Source organism: Hemitrygon akajei, chromosome 12, assembly GCF_048418815.1.
Source record: "Hemitrygon akajei chromosome 12, sHemAka1.3, whole genome shotgun sequence".
Classification (NCBI taxonomy): Eukaryota; Metazoa; Chordata; class Chondrichthyes; order Myliobatiformes; family Dasyatidae; genus Hemitrygon; species Hemitrygon akajei.
In genome coordinates, this window is record NC_133135.1 from 13379258 (window position 1) to 13400053 (window position 20796).

Genomic DNA, 20796 nt, shown 5'->3' on the forward strand with positions numbered 1-20796 from the left:
TTTGGCTTGTCATCTAAAACTTTGACAAAATTCTACAGCTGTGCAGTGGAGAGTATTTTCTCTAGTTCCATCAAGGCCTGGTATGAAAACACCAATGCTCTTGTATAGAAAAGCCTACAAAAAGTAGTGGATTCAGCCCAGTCCATCACAGATAAAGCCCTCCCCACTACTGAACTCATCTACACAGAGCATTGTCACAAGAAAGCAGCAACTATCATCAAAGACTCCCACCATCCAGGCCATGCTCTCTTCCTGCGAGTGCCATCAGGAAGGAGGTACAGGAGCCTCAGGACCAACATAACTAAGTTCAGGAACAGTTATTACCCCTCAACCATCAACCTCTTGAACCAAAGAGGATAACTTCATTCAACTTCACTTGCCCCATCACTGAAGTATTCCCACAGCCTATGGACTCATTTTCAAGGACTTTTCATCTCACGTTCTCAATACTTATTGCTTATTTATTTATTACTATTATTCTTTTATTTCCCCTTTCCTTTTGTATTTGCAGTTTGCTGTCTTTTGCACTTTGGTTGTCTGTGCATCCTGTTGGGTGAGTCTTTCACTGATTCCATTGTGTTTCTTGTTCTTACTGTGAATGCTCACAAGAAAACAAATCTCAGGGTTGTATCGGTGATATGTATGTGCTTTGATAATAAATTTACTTCGAACTTTGCTTTTGTGCTGTGTGACTATTTGTAAAACTGTGGATCTTAATCTCATGACACCCTTTTCCGCTTGTCCCACCTTCAAAGGTATGCATTTCAAGATGTTGATGGATTTCATTGTGGAAATTGAGTCATACAGTGATAGAACATTACAGCACAGAAACTGGTCCTCCAGCCCATCTAGTCCATGCCTAACTATTATTCTGACTAATCCAATTGGCTTGCACCCGGACCATAGCCCTACCTACCCCTCCCATCCATACTTCTGTTAAATGTTGAAATTGAGCTTGCATGAACTACTTGCGCTGACAGCTCATTCCACTCTCACCACTGAGTGAAGAGGTTTGCATTAAACATTTCGCCTTTCACTGTTAACCCATGACCTCTTGTTGTAATCTCACCCAACATCAATGGGAAAAGTTTGCTTGCGTTTACCCAATCTATACTCTTCAAAATTTTGTATACTTATATCAAATCTCCCTCATTCTCTTACACTCTAGCGAACAAAGTTCTAACCTATTCAGCCTTTCCCTTTAAATTAAAAAGATAAAAGGCCACTCACTGTAAAAAGGAAAATACTGGGATTCAGAAGGAAGGCAGAACATGCCGGAACTCTCTTAGCAGGTCATTTTTGATGTAGTTTCAAAGTACTTTTGAAGTTAGAATCTACTGCAGCGTGGGAAATGTGACAATCAAAAGGCACATTAATTGCATAGTCTCAAAAATAGAAAATATCATCATCTTCTGTTCCTCAACCCACCTTAATATAGGCCATCTCCCACTAACAAATTGGTTCTGTTTTTACAAATATCCATCAGGTTTTGTCCTTAAATTGGAAGACACACAAAAACCACTTACTCTGGTAATCACACCTCCTCAGGGTTGTAATAGATGGCATCAAAATCACATAAGGCTGATAGGAAAGAACAATTACTCAAAGTGGATAGAGAGAGAGAGAGGAAATTAGTTCTGCCACTCATAGGAACAAGTTTATGTACACTCAGCAGCCACTTTATTCCTTTATCGTTATTATTAATAAAGCGGCCACTGAGTGTGTGTTCAAAGTAACTTTTATTATCAAAGTACATATATGTCACTATATACAAGACGGATTCATTTTCTTGTTGGCATACTCAATAAATCTATAGAGTAATAACCATTACAGAATCAATAAAAGACTGCCCAACTAGGGCGTTCAACCAGAATGCAGAAGATAACAAACTGTGCAAATACAAAAAGAAGGAATTGTGGCGACCCACTTTCTGCGCAGGCAAACCGGCTCACAAATAGCCAGCGCGCGGGGGGGGGGGGGGGGGGGGGGGGGAGACTTTGGTAATGCACCTCTGACGTCATTTCCGCCCAGAGAGGGCGGGCGCTAGGGATTAAATGCCAGCACCGCGAAGTTTGAATAAACTAGTCCCGAAACGATTTACCGACTGTGTGTCGTTATTTCAGCGCTGTGTGTAGCACATCGCTACATTGGTGACCCCGACGGTCCAAACGGGATTTGGACCAAAGATGGCCGACTCTTCATCTATTCACGCAGTTTCGCTAAAACTGCCAACTTTCTGGACGCTGCAACCACGTGTGTGGTTTAGCCAAGCAGAAGCCCAGTTCTAGATTCGGTAGATTTCTTCTGATTCCACGCGTTACTACCACGTGGTGAGCACCCTTGACCAGGAGACGGCCGCCCAGGTTGCAGATTTCATACAGTCGCCCCCGGAAGAGGGCAAATATGAAGCATTCAAAGCGCTGCTCATTGAGACCTTTGGCCTCTCACGGCGTGAGCGAGGTGCCCGCCTGCTTCACCTGGACGGTTTGGGAGACAGACTGCCGTCAGCATTGATGAACGAGATGCTGGCTCTGGCTGACGGACACAAGCCCTGCCTCGTGTTTGAGCAGGCGTTCCTAGAGCAACTGCCCGGGGACATACATCTGCTGCTGGCCAATGCAGATTTCAGGGACCCCCGGAAGGTGGCGGCCCGGGCAGACGTGCTGTGGAAAGCCAAGAGGGAGAGCGTGGTGTCCGTTGGTCAGATTACCAGGCCATGCGCCCAACAGCAGACCAGACCAGGCCTGACAGGGGGGCGCACACAACACAGAGGCAGGAGTGAGGAGGCCAGTGAACAGTGGTGTTTCTACCACCAGCGGTGGGGCACAAAAGCCTGCTGTTGTCGCCCGCCCTGCAAGGGCCAGCTGCCGCTAATGACTATGGTGGCTGGCCACCAGGACAGTCTCTTGTACGCATGGGACAAACAGTCGGGACACTGCTTCTTGGTCAACACCGGAGCGGAAATCAGCGTCTTGCCCCCGACGGGGTACGACACCCGCAACAGGAAGCCAGGACCCACCCTGAGGGCCGCAAACGGCAGCACGATACAGACCTACGGCACCCACACAGTGCAGCTGCAGTTCAGCGCTAGCCGGTTCACGTGGGACTTCACACTGGCCATGGCCATGGCCCAACCACTCCTGGGGGTGGACTTCTTGCGAGCTCACAGCCTGCTGGTCGACTTGCAAGGGAAAAGACTGGTACATGCCGAGACTTTCCAGACGTTCTCCCTGGGTGAAGCCAAGTTGCCGGCCCCACACCTGGACTCCATCACGCTGTCGGACAACGAATTCACCAGAATCCTGGTGGACTTTCCATCGATTCTGGCACCGCAGTTCATGGCAGCCATGCCCAGACACGGGGTTCAGCACCACATCCCGACCAAGGGACCACCCCTCCACGCCCGCGCACTAAGGCTCCCCCTGGCGAAGGAGGAATTCAAGAGGATGGAGGAATTGGGGATCGTACGGAGGTCCGACAGCCCATGGGCCTTCCCCCTGCACATGCTGCCCAAAGCAGCCGGGGGTTGGAGACCATGCGGCGACTACCGCAGACTGAACGAGGCTACAACTCCAGACCGCTACCCCGTGCCGCACATACAGGACTTTGCAGCAAACCTGCACGGGGCAAGAATCTTTTCCAAAGTAGACCTCGTCCAGGGATACCATCAAATCCCGGTGCACCCTGAAGACATCCCCAAAACAGCACTTATCACCCTGTTTGGCCTGCTCAAGTTCCTCCGAATGCTGTTCGGCCTGAAGAATGCCGCACAGACGTTCCAGCGGCTAATGGATGCGGTGGGACATGACCTGGACTTTGCGTTCATCTATTTGGACGACATCCTTATAGCCAGCAGTAGTCGCCAGGAGCATCTGTCCCACCTCCGCCAGCTCTACTCCCGCCTGAGTGATTTCGGCCTCACGATCAACCCGGCCAAATGCCAGTTTGGTCTCGATACCATCGACTTCCTGGGCCACAGGATTACCAAAGACAGGACAACACTTCTGCCTGCCAAGGTAGACGCGATCCGCCACTTTGCCTGGCCCAACACGGTCAAAGGCCTGCAGGAGTTTGTTGGTATGGTGAACTTCTACAACCGTTTCCTCCCCTCAGCAGCCTGTATCATGTGCCCTTTGTACACCCTGATGTCGGGTAAAGGCAAGGACATTACTTGGGACAAGGGGGCCATGGCCACTTTCGTCAAAGCCGAGGAAGCCTTGGCAGATGCCGCAATGCTGGTGCACCCCAGAACGGACGTTCTGACCGCCCTCACGGTGGACGCATCCAACACAGCAGTCGGTGGGGTGCTGGAGCAGCTCATCGAGGGGCGCTGGCAACCCTTGGCGTTCTTCAGCAAGCATCTACGACCACCTGAACTCAAGTACAGTGCTTTCGACCGGGAGCTGTTGACACTGTATCTGGCAATCCGGCATTTCAGGTACTTCTTAGAAGGCAGGCCGTTCACCATGCTCACGGACCACAAACTGTTGACCTTCGCGTTCACGAAGGTGTCCGATCCCTGGTCGGCTCACCAGCAGCGACATCTGTCCTACATCTCCGAGTACACGACGGACATCCAGCATGTCTCGGGAAAGGACAACGTCGTGGCGGACGCACTCTCCAGACCAGCTGTCCAGGCCCTGTCCCTGGGGGTGGACTATGCAGCACTGGCGGAGGCGCAGCAGGCATACGACGAGATGCCCAGCTACAGGACCGCAGTCTCAGGTTTGCAGCTGCAAGACTTTCTCGTAGGCCCAGGTGAGAGGACCCTCCTGTGCGACGTGGCTGCCGGCCAACCTCGCCCCATCATCCCGGCAGCCTGGAGGCGGCGAATTTTCGACTCCATACATGGTTTGGCGCACCCATCTATCAGGACAACCGTCCGGCTGGTCTCCAGCAAGTTCGCATGGCATGGACTTCGCAAGCAGGTCAGTGAATGGGCCAGAATGTGCGCGCAGTGCCAAACAGCCAAGGTGCAGCGGCTCACTAAAGCCCCGCCGCAGCAGTTCGAACCCACCGACCGGAGGTTCGACCACATTCATGAGGATATCGTGGGCCCCCCTACCAGTGTCCCGAGGAGCGCGGTACCTCCTAACTATGGTAGACCGGTTCACCAGGTGGCCAGAGGCGGTCCCGCTCACCGACACTTCTGCCGATTCCTGCGCCCGAGCACTGATTGCAACCTGGGTAGCACGCTTCGGGGGTACCGGCCCACATTACCTCCGACAGAGGCGCCCAGTTCACCTCCAGACTATGGTCGGCTGTGGCCAGCCTGTTGGGAACGCAGCTACACCACACTACTGCCTACCACCCACAGTCGAACGGACTGGTAGAACGCTTCCACCGTCACTTGAAGTCGGCTCTCATGGCCCGCCTGAGAGGACCTAACTGGGTGAACGAGCTTCCCTGGGTCCTGCTTGGAATTTGCACAGCGCCCAAAGAGGATCTGCACGCCTCGTCAGCTGAGTTGGTGTATGGCGCACCCCTGGCCGTCCCAGGAGAGTTCATACCAGCCCCAAGGGGGCAAGAGGAGGAACCCGCAGCAGTCCTGGACAGACTACGCGAGAGGCTCGGCAACCTGGCCCCCGTACCGACTTCACAGCACAGACGGACCCTGACCCATGTACCCAAAGACCTGCAAAACTGTAAGTTTGTGTTTGTACGAAGGGGCAGACACCGGGCACCGCTACAGCGGCCGTACGAGGAGCCATTCACGGTGGTCAACAACAACAGGTCCACGTACGTTCTGGACATTGGGGGGAAAGAGGTTTTCACGGTGGACCGACTCAAACCAGCCCATGTGGACTTGGCGCAGCCGGTCGAGGTTCAGGCACCTCGGCGCAGAGGCAGACCTCCCAAACAGAGGCTGATCCAGACTGTGGACATTGGGGGGGGGGGGGGTTATGTGGCGACCCACTTTCTGCGCAGGCGAACTGGCTCACAAATAGCCAGCGCGCGGGGGGAGTCTTTGGTAATGCACCCCTGATGTCATTTCCGCCCGGAGAGGGCGGGCGCTAGGGATTAAATGCCAGCGCCGTGAGGTTTGAATAAACTAGTCTCGAAATGACTTACCGACTGCGTGTCGTTATTTCAGCGCTGTGTGTAGCACATCGCTACAGAATAATAGTTTTAAATAAATAAAACAATAAATATCGAGAACATGAGATGAAGAGTCCCTGAAAGTGAGTCCATTGGTTGTGGGAACCTTTCAAATGATGGGGCAACTGAAGCTGAGTGAAATTATCCCCTTTGGTTCAAGAGCCTGATGGTTGAGGGGTACTAGCCGTCCCTGAACCTGGTGGTGTAAGATCTGAGGCTCCCGTTATTTCTTCCTGATGGCAGCAGTGAGGAGTGGGCATGTGCTGATGCTGTTTTCCTGCTACAACACTTTGTGTAAATGTGTTCAATGGTTGGGAAGGCTTTACCCATGATGTACTGGGACATATCCACTACTTTTTGTAGGATTTTCCATTCAAGGGCATTGGTGCTTCTGTACCAAGCTGTGATGCAGCCAGTCAATATACTCTCCACCACACATCTATAGAAATTTGTCAAAGTCATAGTCTTCTGCTGCTGTTGCCGTGTTATGCATTTAGAGATACTCTTCTGCACTCCACTGTTATACCATGTGGTTATTTGAGTTACTGCCACCTTTCTGTCAGCTTGAACCAGTCTGACCATTCTCCTCTGACCTCTCTCATTAACAAGGTGCCTTTGGCCACAGAACTGCTCCTCACTGGATTTTTTTTAGTTTCTCGCACCATTCTTTGTAAATTCTAGAGACTGCTGTGCCTGAAAAGCCCAGGAGATCACCAGCTTCTGAGATACTCAAACCACCCCATCTGGCATCAATAATCGTTCCACAGTCAAAGTCACTTAGAACATATTGCTTCCCCACTCTGATACCTGGTCTGAACAACAACTGATCCTTGGGACCATGTCGGCATGCTTTAATGCAATGAATTACTCTCAAGTGATTGGCTGATTAGATATTTGCATTAATGAGCAGGCGATTAGGTGTACCTAATAAAGGGCCACTGAGTTTAATCGTGGAATGGAAGCTGTCCTCGAGTCTGGTGGTACGTTTTCAAGTTTTCCATCTTCCTCAGGCATTACTGATCTGGTTATCAAGCAGGCACTGCCTAAGGAGGAGGTAAGACGCCGCTAGAGGGTGACATCTTAGAATCCATCTGTGAAACATCTTAAATTCCCCTCTGTTCAAAGTGGCTGGGGTTCTGTCAGAGTCCGTGATCTACCACACAATTACCACTCTAATTGTGGTTCTTTACAACAGTGGGTTCCCGCTCCCCGACCAGCCGTCCTTTGATATCTCCAGGAACAGCCTGGACTACATGCACCTTCAGGGTGCGACCTTGCAGGGCCCTCTGGATTACCAATTCCTTGCCAGTGTCGCAGGAGATCAGAACTGGGGCAGTAGGTGTCGGAACCCTCTGCACTCGAGCCGCACTCTCTCGCTCTCTCTCTCTCTCACTGGGGTGGGAAAGTTTGGTGCTGTTTCTCAGACCGGAGAAACTCAAAATGAAAGCAGCTCTGCAGATTGAAACGTTGAAACAGCAAGCTTTTGGTCTCCCCTCTCTCTCCCTTGGTGAGAGAGGGAGCCTGTGTCATGTCGAAGTGCTGGGTTATGGACTGTAGTTTTTGATGGACCTAGACTGATGGTCTCTTTGGGGGCTGCAAGTGCTTGCAGGTGGGTGGTGGGGGGGGGGCTGATGCTTGCTGTTGGTGCAAGTGGGGAGGACGGGGAGGGGGAGGTTTGATGCTCTGCTGCGGCTTGTGCATGGGGGGAGGGAGGAAGTGTGCTTCGGGGCTCTGTTTTTCTGTCAGTCATTCTTTAGGGTGTTCTGTTTTGTGGATGTCTGTAAAGAGTAAGAATTTCAGGTTGTGAACTGTATACATTGACTGATATTAAATGGAGTTATTGAACCATTGAACTTCATTAGTAGTGGTTTATGATTGAATTGCTGCCTCATGATTGGCTGATTAGATAGTTGCATTAATGAGCAGGTATGCTGGTCTACCTAATAACGTGGCCACTGAGCGTACATATACGTACATATTTTGAATTTAATATTAAGGAACCTTATATACCGGCTGGGTTGCCTCCAACCTAATGGCATGAACATTGACTTCTCTAACTTCTGTTAATGCCCCTCCTCCCCTTCTTACCCCATCCCTGACATATTTAGTTGTTTGCCTGTTCTCCATCTCCCTCTGGTGCTTCCCCCCCTTTCTTTCTCCCGAGGCCTCCCGTCCCATGATCCTTTCCCTTCTCCAGCTCTGTATCACTTTCGCCAATCACCTTTCCAGCTCTTAGCTTCATCCCACCCCCTCCGGTCTTCTCCTATCATTTCGCATTTCCCCCTCCCCCCACTACTTTCAAATCTCTTACTATCTTTCCTTTCAGTTAGTCCTGACGAAGGGTCTCGGCCCGAAACGTCAACAGTGCTTCTCCTTATAGATGCTGCCTGGCCTGCTGTGTTCCACCAGCATTTTGTGTGTGTTGTTTGAATTTCCAGCATCTGCAGATTTCCTCGTGTTTGTCGTATGACTACCCAGTTCACCAGCCCATCTGCAGACCTTTGCTGTCCTAGTCATCGATAAAGGCTGAACTTTGTACACCTACATATTCTGAAATGATGTCTTATACACCCAGCCCCAGATGACTGATCTATATTGGACTTCAGCGGCCCCATACCAAATCCTCAGTAAAACGTTATCCTGCGCACCTGGTCAAGTCTGAAAATGATGACTGATACAATCTATTTTCCAGTTCTGATGAAGGGTCTTGGCCCAAAACATTGACTGCTTCTTCCTCTCTTTCGATTCTGCCTGCCCTGCTGATTTCCTCCAGCATTTTGTGTGTATTTTTCTCTGGATTTTCAGCATCTGTAGAATTGATTATGTTGATCTATTTTCCATCAGCCAGATTTATAACCAGTCTAATGATTCATCTTCTAGACTTTAATATTCTTAACAAATTCTGTTGCATAGTTTTTTTTCTCAAACGTGTTTTGAAGGTCCAAATACAACATTAGGGCTGGATTGTTCTTGTTTAATCTGTTAGCTTCTTTATCAAAGAGCTGAATCAAGTTCATCAAATTCAAGAAGACTTGTACAAGTCACCATTAAATTAATTAACCCATGTGTTTCCAAATGCCAAGTAATTCTGTTCCAAATACCATGTTTAAAAATTACCAATCAAAGTTCAAAGTTCCATTTATCAGATTTAATCATAGAGTCGTAGAGAGGTACAATAGGCTCTTTGGCCCATTGAGTATATGCCAAGCATCAACCATCTGTTTAGACTAATCTTTTGTTTCATTTGGAAAAAATGTTGAATTTCCCCATGGGGATGAATAAAGTATCTATCTATCTATCTATCTATTCGGCCTATTGAGTGCAGGCCATCAAAGAACAATCCCACTCCCCATCATTGTCTGCTGCAATTAGGGTTAGCACAATGCTATTACAGTTCAGGGTACTCCAGAGTTCAGAGTTCAATTCCAGCGCCATCTGTAAGAAGCTTATACGTTCTTTCCATGAACCGCATGCGGGTTTCTTCCCCTAGTCTAACGACATGCCGGTTAGGTGGTTAACTGGTCATTGTAAATTGTCCCGTAATGAGGTAAGTGTTAAATAGGAGGGTTGCTGGGTGGTGCAGCTTGATGGGCCAGGAGGGCCAGTTCCCTACTATAACTCTAAACTTTTAAAAATAAAATGTGTTCTCCTATGTTTTAATTTAGTTAGGAAGAATGTGGACACTATTATAGAGAGAGACTGCAGAGGAGATTTACAAGGATATTGTCTAGATCGGAGGGTGTACTTTGTGAGAATAGATTGAGTGTACTTGGCCTTTTCTCCTTGGAGCAACAGAGGATGAGAGGTGACCTGATGGAGGTGTGTAAGATGAATAGAGGCATTGATTGTGTGGATAGCCAGAGGCTTTTTCCCAGGGCTGAAATGGCTAACACGAGGGGGCATAGTTTTAAGGTGCTTGGAAATAGGTACAGAGGGAATATCAGGGATAAGTTTTTTCACACAGAGAGTGGTGGGTGTGTGGAATGGGCTGCTGGCGACAGTGGTGGAAGTGGATACAATAGGGTCTTTTAAGAGACTCTTAGATAGGTAGCTTAGGAAAATAGAGGACTATGCGCTAGGGAGATTCTAGGCAGCTTCTAGAGTAGGTTACATGGTGGGCACAACATTGTGGGCCGAAGGGCCTGTAATGTCCTGTAAATTTCTATACTCTATGTTCATTCCATCTATTTCTCCCAGATTCAGCTATCCATTGTTACAAGTCTGTAAAACTCTGGTTAGTCCACACTTGCAGTTTTGTGTTCAGTCCTGATCATCTCGTTACGGGAAGGATGTGGAAGCTTTAGAGAGGGTGCTGTGGAAATATGTATTGAACTTTGTATTTATTTTGTAAGCACTTGATGTTACAAAATGGAGTAGAAAATCCCAGAGTGCTAAGCTAATATGTTGCAATATATGTATGTGGCTACTAAAGGAATATGTGACTGCCAGCACCCATTGAAATGAACATTGTGCAAAAATTACAAGTAGCAGAGATGGGTCAAAAGCAGATGGCAGACTACAACAAATGTATCGGAAGGACTGAGATCACTGGGAATAGTAATCTTGTCTAATTCTTATGTATAAAAAGAATGCTTTGTAAATAGTGTTGGAGATGTCCTACCACCCCGAAGGGAGTGGAGATGAGCTTTCCCCTTGCGTATAATAAAGACGTGTGATAAAGATCCACTCGGTATTAGACTTAGTGGAGAAACACTCAACAGTGCAGAGACTTATCAGGATTACAGAGCACGTCCTATGAGGATTGTGTGGGTGAGCTAGGGCTTTTCTCTTTGAAGCAGAAGAGGATGAGACTTGATAGAGGTGTACAAGTTGATAAGAGGCATCGATCGAGTGGATAGCCGGTGTTTTTCCCCCAGGGTGGCAATGGACGATACCAGAGGACATCCTTTTAAGGTGAGAGGAGGGAAGTTAATGGGGGATGTCAGAAGTAGGTTTTTGCACCGAAAGTGATGGACATTTGGAATGTACTGCTAGAAGTGGTGGTAGAGGCAGATACATTAAGGACATTTAAGAGAATCTGAGGTAGGCGCATAGAACATACAACTCTACCACACAGAACAGGCCCCTGAGCATGGGCCTATCAATGTAAGAAAAATGGAGGCTTCTGGACTATATGGGGGGGGGGGGGGGGGGGGGAAGGGTTAGATTGATCTTCAAGTAGGTTAAAAAGTCAGCACGACATTGTGGGCCAAAGGGCCTGTACTGTTCTATGATCTATATGAGGGAATTTACATTGGCCAATCAACTGATAAACCCACATGACTTTAGATGTGGGAGAAAAACCGAGTGCTCGGGGGAATAATTGCAATCAGAAGAACAGGCAAACTCCACACAGTCAGCACCCTGGGCTAGGATTGACCCCAGGTTTTCTGCCTCCATCTGGCAGCAGATCCACCAGTGGCACCATGTGATCGTCTGTTCTGTTTTAAACAGGAAACAAGGTCTGCTTTGTCGAAATTGGTTGAGGGGGGGAGGGGATGTGTCACTCAAGATTCTAATTGTCTTTCAACAAATCTGTGCGATCTTCAGACTTTATTTGAAACAAAACCACATCAAAGCTAGCATTGCCCTGACTGCTTTGATGAGAAGCTGTGATAGTTATAAGAAAACAACAACACACACAAAATGCTGGTGGAACACAGCAGGCCAGGCAGCATCTATAGGGAGAAGCACTGTTGACGTTTCGGGCCGAGACCCTTCGTCAGGACTAACTGAAAGGAAAGATAGTAAGAGAAACCTTTTTATTATAAGTTATAAGAAACCTTTTTCTGGTAACACCAACACTGATGAATGTCAAGACATTTGCTTAACTTTCCCATTGTAACCTGTACGATGTTGTTTTCCATTTTCTTAAAGTTTTCTGAGTCATAGACTAGCATCAGACTATGCTGACTTCTCAAAAGGTCGCCTGTCTAATGGCTGATGACTCCTTTCTACTCTCATTGCTCTCCTCTACAGATTGCTTAATGAAGATTTAATATTTTTCAACTTAACTTTATTACCAGAAGTGACCGGATTTCATACCAAGTTGAATATATAAAACTGACATGCTTTGGATTGATTACCAGAGGTGCCAGAATCCTCAGGCTCTGATGCTCCTCCTCCTCTGATTATTAGTTGATCTGGGTCTCATTTTAGTTACAGCACACTTGTGCTTTGTTTTATTCTCTATTTAAGCTCTCTCTGTTTTCTTCGTTTTTACTTATTCTTGCTTACTTACCCTGTGTGTGGTGATTCTTGAGTTCCCTACAAACCAATTCTCTAGTAAAGGTTCTTCACCTTTGTCTTTGGTATCACCTGCACTTGGGTCCACCTGGTCTACGTCTCTCCTGGTAGACCCAAGGTAATAGATACTGAGTTTTGCCATAACTACCCTGGTTCAACCCAGACTGGCAACCACCCCTTGTTATGTAAAGGGACCATCACTGGGACTTACTGAGCAACACAGAGCCTTGTGTCTCCATTGTACATAACTATGTGTTTCTGTCATTGGTAAGTTTGACATTTGGGGCCTGCAGTTTACGTCCTCATCCAGCTTCTTCACTTGTCATCATTGGTGAAGCCTGGTTTGATACCAACCCCGGGTCACTGAAGCATGAGATAGCAGCTCCACTAACTACATCACTGTACCATACTGCTCTGCTGCACTGGCAGGACAGTGGTATGAAGACGAGAGGAAGCAGCCCTTGGTCGTCCCAACATTGATTTCAAACCCTATGAAGTCTCATGGCATCAGATCGAAATGGGCAAGAAAAACTCCTGATTACTATTTATTCTTTACTTTCTTAGAAGGTTAAGGAGGTTTGGCTTGCCATCAACCACTCTAACAAATGTTTACAGAGGTACTGGATTAGCTGTCGTGAATACATTGTGGATTGGTATGGCAATTAGAATGTGCAGGAACGCAGAAAGCTGCAGCATGTAGCCGACTCAGCCCAATACATCATGGGCATATCTCTTTTCACTATCGGTAGTGTCTATAGGAGGTGCTGCCCCAAAAAGGCAACATCTATCATCAAAGATGACCACCATCTGGGCCATGCCATCTTCTCACAGCTACCATTGGGCAGGAGGTCTGGAAGCCTGAAATCCTACACCAGAAGGTTCAAGAGCAGCTACCTCCCTTCAACCATATGGTCCTCGAACCAAGAGCAAAATCCTAATCACTACCTCACCACTTAGGGGTCATGCATGCTACAATAACCACTTTGATCATTTTGCACTTGTAGTGGATTGTCTTTTTGTTCTGATTGTGTCCTTTAATTATGTTTTTTTGTGTGTGAATGCTATGGCAAGAAATTGTTTCATTGCACCTGTGCATACATGTGACAATAAACTCGACTTTGACTGTGACAACACTGGAAGTAGCAATGGCCCAGAATGTGCTCCTGCTGGGATACCTCCATGACTGCTGGTGGCACTGCCTCTGTTTCATCTGGCCCTGTTTCAAAGGACACAGTTGTCAGAATGATTTACAGCACGGAATCATGGGGATTACTTCACCCAATCCTCACCAAAAAAACCTTTGACAGATGTAACCATGGTGTGATCAATACACAGTTTCCAGTTATTTCAAAACCTGCCTTCATATTGTAATGCCATACCTTGTGTTATTACCCCAACAGTCTTTAAAAAAAAAGGGGAGGCAGTCTAGCAGTGCAGTGGTTAGCACAACACTTTACAGTGCTTGTGAGCCGGGGTCAATCCCTGCTTCTAGCTATAAGGAATTTGTACATTTTCCTCATGACCACATGGGTTTCCTCAGGGTGCTCCACTTTCCTCTCACAGTCCAAACATGTATAGGTTAGGGTTAGTAACTTGCTGTGTTGGCACTGAAATTATGGCAACACTGTGGGCTGCCCCCAGCACATCCTCAGACGGTGTTGGTTGTTGACACAAATGACACACTTCTCTGTAATTTTTAATGTTTCTATGTACAAATAAAGCTAATCTTTTTAGTCTAAATGGGGTGGACTTCAATCCAATCTGACAACTCAAAACTGGGCCTCCATTATCAGAAGCAACAGAGTTGACCTCTACCATGTGACAAGCTCATCACTCCATCATTGCTACCACATTAGGGGATCAACTCCACTTTGATGAAGAGTGACAGAGAGCATTTGTGAGTGGTTTCAGATGTACCCCGAGGTGCCAATCTGGTGAATCTGCACATAGGACTCCCAAAGAGCTAAACAACTTCACACCAATGGAGCTGGTGGGACTTGTCATATCTAGGTATGAATGGTGTGGATGACTAAAGAGGTAACTGGCAGAAGCCTTGCCTAACCTGGGAGGATTCTTCAGTCACACTGGCCACACATGCATGATAAACTGGTGAGGCCTCACTTGGAGTATTGTGAGCAGTTTTGGGCCTCTTATCTAAGACAGGATGTGCTGACATTGGATAGGATACAAAGGAAGCTCCTGAAAATGTTTCCAGGATTGAAAGGCTTAACATATGAGAAGTGCTTGACGGTTCTGGGCCTATATTCACTGAAATTCAGAAGAATGGGGGTGGGGGGGAATCTCATTGAAACCTATTGAATGTTGAAAGGACTTGATAGAGTGGCTGTTTCCTATGGTGGCAAAGCCTAGGATCAGAAGGCACAGCCTCAGAATAGAGGGGCGTACTTTTAGAACGGAGATGAGGAGGTATTTCTTTACTCAGAGGATGGTGAATCTGTGGAGGCAAAGTTATTGGGTATATTTAAGGCAGAGGTTGATAGATTGTTGATTAGTCAGGGCATGAAAGATGTATAAGACATAGGAGCAGAATTAGGCCATTTGGCCCATTGAATCTGCTCCGCCATTCAATCATGGCTGATCCTCTTTTCCCTTCCTCAACTCCACTCCCTGGCCTTCTCCCTGTAAACTTTGATGCCGTGTCCAATCAAGAACCTATCAAGCTCTGCCTTAAATACACCCAACGATCTGCCCTCTACAGCTGCCTGTGGTAACAAATTCCACAAATTCACCAGCCTCTGGCTGAAGAAATTTCTCCGCATCTCTGTTTTAAATGGGCGCCCTTCTATTCTGAGGCTGTGCCCTCTTGTCCTAGACTCCCCCACCATGGGAAACATCTACTCTGTCTAGGCCTTTCAATGAGATCCCCCTCATCCTTCTAAATTCCAACGAGTACAGACCCAGAGCTATCAAACGTTCCTTGTATGATAATCCTTTCATTCCTGAAATCATCCTTGTGAACCTCCTCTGAACCCTCTCCAATGCCAGCACATCTTTTCTTAGATGAGGAGCCCAAAACTGTTCACAATACTCAAGGAGGGGCCTCACCAGTGCCTTATAAAGCCTCAGCATCACATCCCTGCTCTTGTATTCTAGACCTCTTGAAATGAATGCTAACATGGCATTTGCCTTCCTCACCACTGACTCCACCTGAAACTCAACCATTAGGGTGTTCTGCACAAAGACTCCCAAGTCCCTTTGCATCTCAGATTTTTGGATTTTCTCCCCATTTAGAAAATAGTCTGCACATTTATTTCTACTCCCAAAGTGCATGAGCATGCATTTTCCAACATTGTATTTCATTTGCCACTCTCTTGCCCATTCTCCTAATCTGCCTGTTGTTCTGCAGCTTACCTGTTTCCTCAACACTACCTGCCCCTTCACCAATCTTCATATTGTCTGCAAATTGGCAAAAAAGCCATCTATTCTATCATCTAAATCATTTATATACAGCATAAAAAGCAGTCCCAACACCAACCCCTGCAGAACACCACTAGTCACTGGCAGCCAACCAGAAAAGGTTCCTTTTATTCCCACTTGCTGCCTCCTACTAATCAGCCAATGCTCTAACCATGCCAGTAACTTTTCTGTAATACCATGGCTCTTAACTTAATAAGCTACCTCATGTGCGTCACCTTGTCAAAGGCCTTCTGAAAGTCCAAATATACAATGTCCTCTATACACCCTTTATCTATCCTACTTGTAATCTCCTCAAAGAATACCAACAGGTTCATCAGGCTAGATTTTCCCTTAAGGAAATCAGGCTGACCTTGTGCTATCTTGTCCTGTGTCACCAAGTATTCCATAACCTCATCCTTATGGGTAGAAGGCAGGAGATTGGGGCTAAGAGGGAAATGGATCAGTGATGATGAAATGGCAGAGTAGACTTGATAGACCAAATTGCCTAATTCTGATTCTATATCATATTGGTCTTATGATGGAAGATCATGGATCTATCAACTAGTCTTGAGTTGCTTGCTTTGGACCCCTCTTCAATTATCCAGTCACCTCCGCATGTTAATATAGAACACAGAACCAACAGTACAGGCTCTTTTACCCACAATGTTATGCTGACCTTTTAACCTACTCTAAAATCAATCTAACCCTTCCCTCCCACATAGCCCTCCATTTTTTTCATCCATGTGCCTTTGAAAGTGTCTCATAAATCTCCAGTATGTACCTGTCTCTACCACCATCCCATTCAGATCCACAATTCATTTAAAGTGGTGTCACGGGTAGATAAGGTCATAAAGAGAGCTTTTAGCACGTTGGCTTTCATAAGTCTGGACATAATTCATGAGCTCCCACTTTCTCCCAATATCTGAAAAGTGTGTGGGTTTGTTGGTTAGTAGGCCATTGTAAATTATCCCAAATAGAAATCAACACAGGTCAAGTTTATTGTCATTTAACTATATGCATGTATATAATGTAATAACCATATAATGTATATAGCAATGAGACATAATTTCTCCAAACCACGGTGTAAAGCACAGTAGAGCACATTACACATGATAACTAATGAGGGTAAGGATAAAACCTACAGATGAATCGTGCATAAATAATAAACTAAAGTGCATTAATATTAAATATTGTAAGGTGCAGAACAGACTGATCAGTGACACTTCGAATGCAATGCAGCAGGGAGTTCAGAAGCCTAATGACCTGAGGAAAGAAACCATTTCCCACCCTGACCATTCTTGTTTTTATGCATCAGAATCTCCTGCCTGATGGTAGAAAGTCAAAGAGGATGCTGGATGGATGGGTTGGATCCTCAATAATACTAAGGGGCCTGAGTATGCAGCACTCCTGATAAATGTCCCCAATGGATGGTAGGGAGACACCTTGGATCCTCTCAGCTGTTCCCACAGTCCTTTGTAGGGACTTCTGGTCCGATGCTCAACTGCTCCCATACCAGATGGAGATTCAACTTGTCAGGACTCTCATGGTGCTCCTGTAAGGTGCAGTTAAGATGGTGGTTGGGGGGGGGGGGTTGCCTTGCTTGGAATATAGCACAGTACAGGCTCTTCGGCCCATGATGTTATGCTGACCTTTTAACCTACACAATCAATCTAACCTTCCCCTCCCACATAACCCTCCACTTTCCACTTTTCTTACATCCATGTGCCTATCTCACAGTCTCTTGAATGTCCCTGATATAGCTGCCTCTGGCAGCACTTTCAACACACCCACCACTCTTTGTGTTTAAAAAAAACTGCCTCTGACACACACCCTGTACTTCCCTCCATCGAAAACTTCAACAAACCTCTATAGACATGTGGTGGGAAGTACGTTGGCTGGTTGCATCATGGCCTGGTACAGAAAAGCCTACAAAAAGTAGTGGATATGGCTAAGTCTATCATGGATAAAGCCCTCCCCACCATTGAGCACACCTATATGGAACACTGTCGCAGGAATCAGCATCCAGCACCATGGACCCCAACCACATATGCCATGCTCTCTTCTTGCTGCTGCCATCAGGAGGAATGCATGGGAGCTTCAGGAACCCCACCACCAAATTCAGGAACAGTTATTACCCCTCAACTATCAGGCTCTTGAACCAAGGGGGATAATTTCATTCAACTTCACTTGCCCCATCACTGAACTGAATCATTGGGTCTTAGAAATTTAGAATAGATTTAAGGCCAGAGACTATGTGAATACCGATTAAGTATTAAAGTTTTGTAGCTTGTGTTTGGAATTCCATGAATGCTCTGGAAAATGAGACCATAAATCTATGAACAATTTCAAGGTCTTGTTAGGTTAGATACAGTAATTCAAGTTGCTCATTCTGTGGAAAAAGTAGAGGATTATTAAAATTGGTAACACTTACTGTAACAATCAGACCCCTTTCCTGAAAGTACTTGACCAATGGAATGGTGTTTTGCTTGAAGGTGGTCAATCGCCTCTGAATGGCTTTTGGATTGTCATCAGGGCGACCTTGCTGTGCTGCCCTTGTTTCCAGCCTCTTCTTTAATTGGTGGTTGGTGCATGCGAGGAATACCACCAAATCTGGGGTGCATATCTGATGAAGGAAAGAATAGAGAGAAAGAGAGAGCGAGCGAGCAGTGTTTCAAACATTTTCTGATTTTATTTTGGAGCAATGTGTTAAATAGTGCTGAATAAAAGCCTTGCACTAAGAATCACACAAACAAGACCAGCATTGAGTTATTTGATCCCTCAAATCCACTCTCATTGGTCTCTTATTGTCACATGTTCTGGGATACAGGGAAAAGGTTGTGTTTGCATACCTCCTAGTCAGGTCACTCCATGCACAAGAATATCAAGGGAGTACAAATGGATACAATAAACAGAAAGCAGAATGTGCAGTGTAGGTACACTAATAAAGGAGCAGTGATGAGGTAAGTTGAGAGATCAACAGTTCATCTATATTGTCTTAGAGGTCCATTCAAGAGTCTTATACACGAGGTAAAGTGGCCACTAAGCCTATGTCTGTGGTCTTCAGCTGCTGTAGGCCATCCACTTCAAGGTTTGGTGTGTTTCACATTCAGAGATGCTCTTCTGCACACAACTGTTGGTTACTTGAGTTACTGTCGCCTTTCTGTCAGCTTGAAACAGTCTGGCCATTCTCCTCTGCCGCCCTCTCATTAACAAGGCATTTTTGCCCACAGAACTGCATCTCACTGGAAGATTTTTTTTTGTTTCTTGCACCATTCTCTGTAAACTCGAGACTATTGTGCGTGAAAATCCCAGATCAGTAATTTCTGAAATACTCAAGCCACCCCGTCTGACACCAATAATTTATTCCATGGTCAAAGCCACTTGGATTACATTTCTTTTCCTTTCTGATGTTTGCTCTGAACAACAACTGAACCTCTTGACCTTGTCTGCATGCTTTTATGCATTGAGTTGTTGACACACAATTGGCTGATTAATTATTTGCATTAATGATCAGGTGTGCACTTGTACCTAATAACTGTGAAATGAAAACAGTCCTTGAGTCTGTGGTACATATTACCGTTTTTGCATCTTCCTCAGACGTCATTGATCTGGATATCAACCTCATTGGAATGGGTTTACTATTGCCACATACACCAAGTTGCAGTTAAAACCTTGTCTTGCATACTGTTAATGCAGATCAAATCATTACGCAGTGCATTGAGCTAGAATAAAGCTCCACCTACCTCGCTCATAAAAAATCTGCCTATACTAACTGCGATATCTCCAGCTGTCCGAGCAGTTAGAATCACCAGTTTCACAGTTCTGCCACTATTTCCCTGGAGAAGCAAGTTGGCTTTAATTTTGAGACCACCAACTGTGTTCCCAACTCCCAGCTGAGGAAATCATTCCTCTCTATCCATATTAGCAAACCCTTTCATGATTTATTCAGATGACTGCTCTGATTTCCATTCAACATTATACAGCAGAGGGCACCCTTTGCCTCATCAGGCTGCTGTCATTTCTCTAAAAGAACCATCTTTGTTCGGAAACAAGAACGAGGTGCTTTGAGGTCTTCTTCTTCCTTTTAAGACTGAACCCATCTTTCAAGTTATTCCTGGGTGTAGTTTATCTTCTTGGTGTCAGCTTCTTTGGCTGGCCTCTCTTAGAAAACTGATTGGCTTCCACAGACCTGCAGCATTCACCACATGATTTCATACGTCTTCTAGATCAGGGGTTCCCAGCCTGGGGTCCACAGACTCCTTGGTTATTGGTAGGGGTCCATGGCATAAAAAAGGTTGGGAACTTCTGCTCTCGGCAAAAATCCTTCATCTCCCATGGTTGAGGTCTTTGGAGCTTCTGTTGGTGTTTCCATTGCTCTCGGATTTTATATCATGGGGGTTGTGAGCCCCATGCCCAACCCTCCTCATTTCAATACAGAGCTCGGGACTGCGCATGGCAGAGCAATGAGTTAAGAGTTAGAGCACTGAGTGCTCCTATAAAATAATCCTCACCGTCCATGGTTTTGCACCATAAACATTTTATCTTCCTGAATCTGTTCCCAATTTTCTTTCTAAGGTTATTATTTGTTCTGCTTATATTGCTCATTCATGCAGCACACTCCAGATTATAACAGCTCACCCAGTAATTGGAATTGGGATTGGGACTGGTCCATTGTTGTCACCTGTACTGAGATACAGTGAAAAGCTTGTCTTGAATACTGCTCATACAGATCAGATCATTACACAGTGCACTGAGCTAGAACAAGGTGAAACAGTAACAGAATACAAAATAAAGCGTAAAAGCTATGGAGAAATTGCACTGCAAGTAAACAAGATCATAACGAGATAGATTATGAAGTCAAGGGTCCAACTAATTGTGCGAGGGAACTATTTAGTTGTCTTATAACAGTGGGGTAGAAACCGTCCTTGAGCCGGGTGTACGTGCTTTCAGACTTTTGTATCTTCTTCCTGATGGGAGGGTGGGAGAAGACCGAATGTCTGGGGTGGGTGAGGTCTTTCATTACAGAATCCCTCA

At 46.2% G+C, this 20796-nt stretch overlaps 1 protein-coding gene across 1 annotated transcript in view; it reads right to left on the reverse strand.

The window, feature by feature from the left end:
- The window catches only part of ak5 (adenylate kinase 5), a 76334-nt gene that overhangs the window by 26387 nt on the left and 29151 nt on the right, over positions 1-20796 (reverse strand). The window contains exon 6 of the mRNA XM_073062588.1: positions 18194-18385. Coding sequence (XP_072918689.1) covers positions 18194-18385 — 192 coding nt within the window. The remainder of the gene's footprint in view (positions 1-18193; positions 18386-20796) is intronic.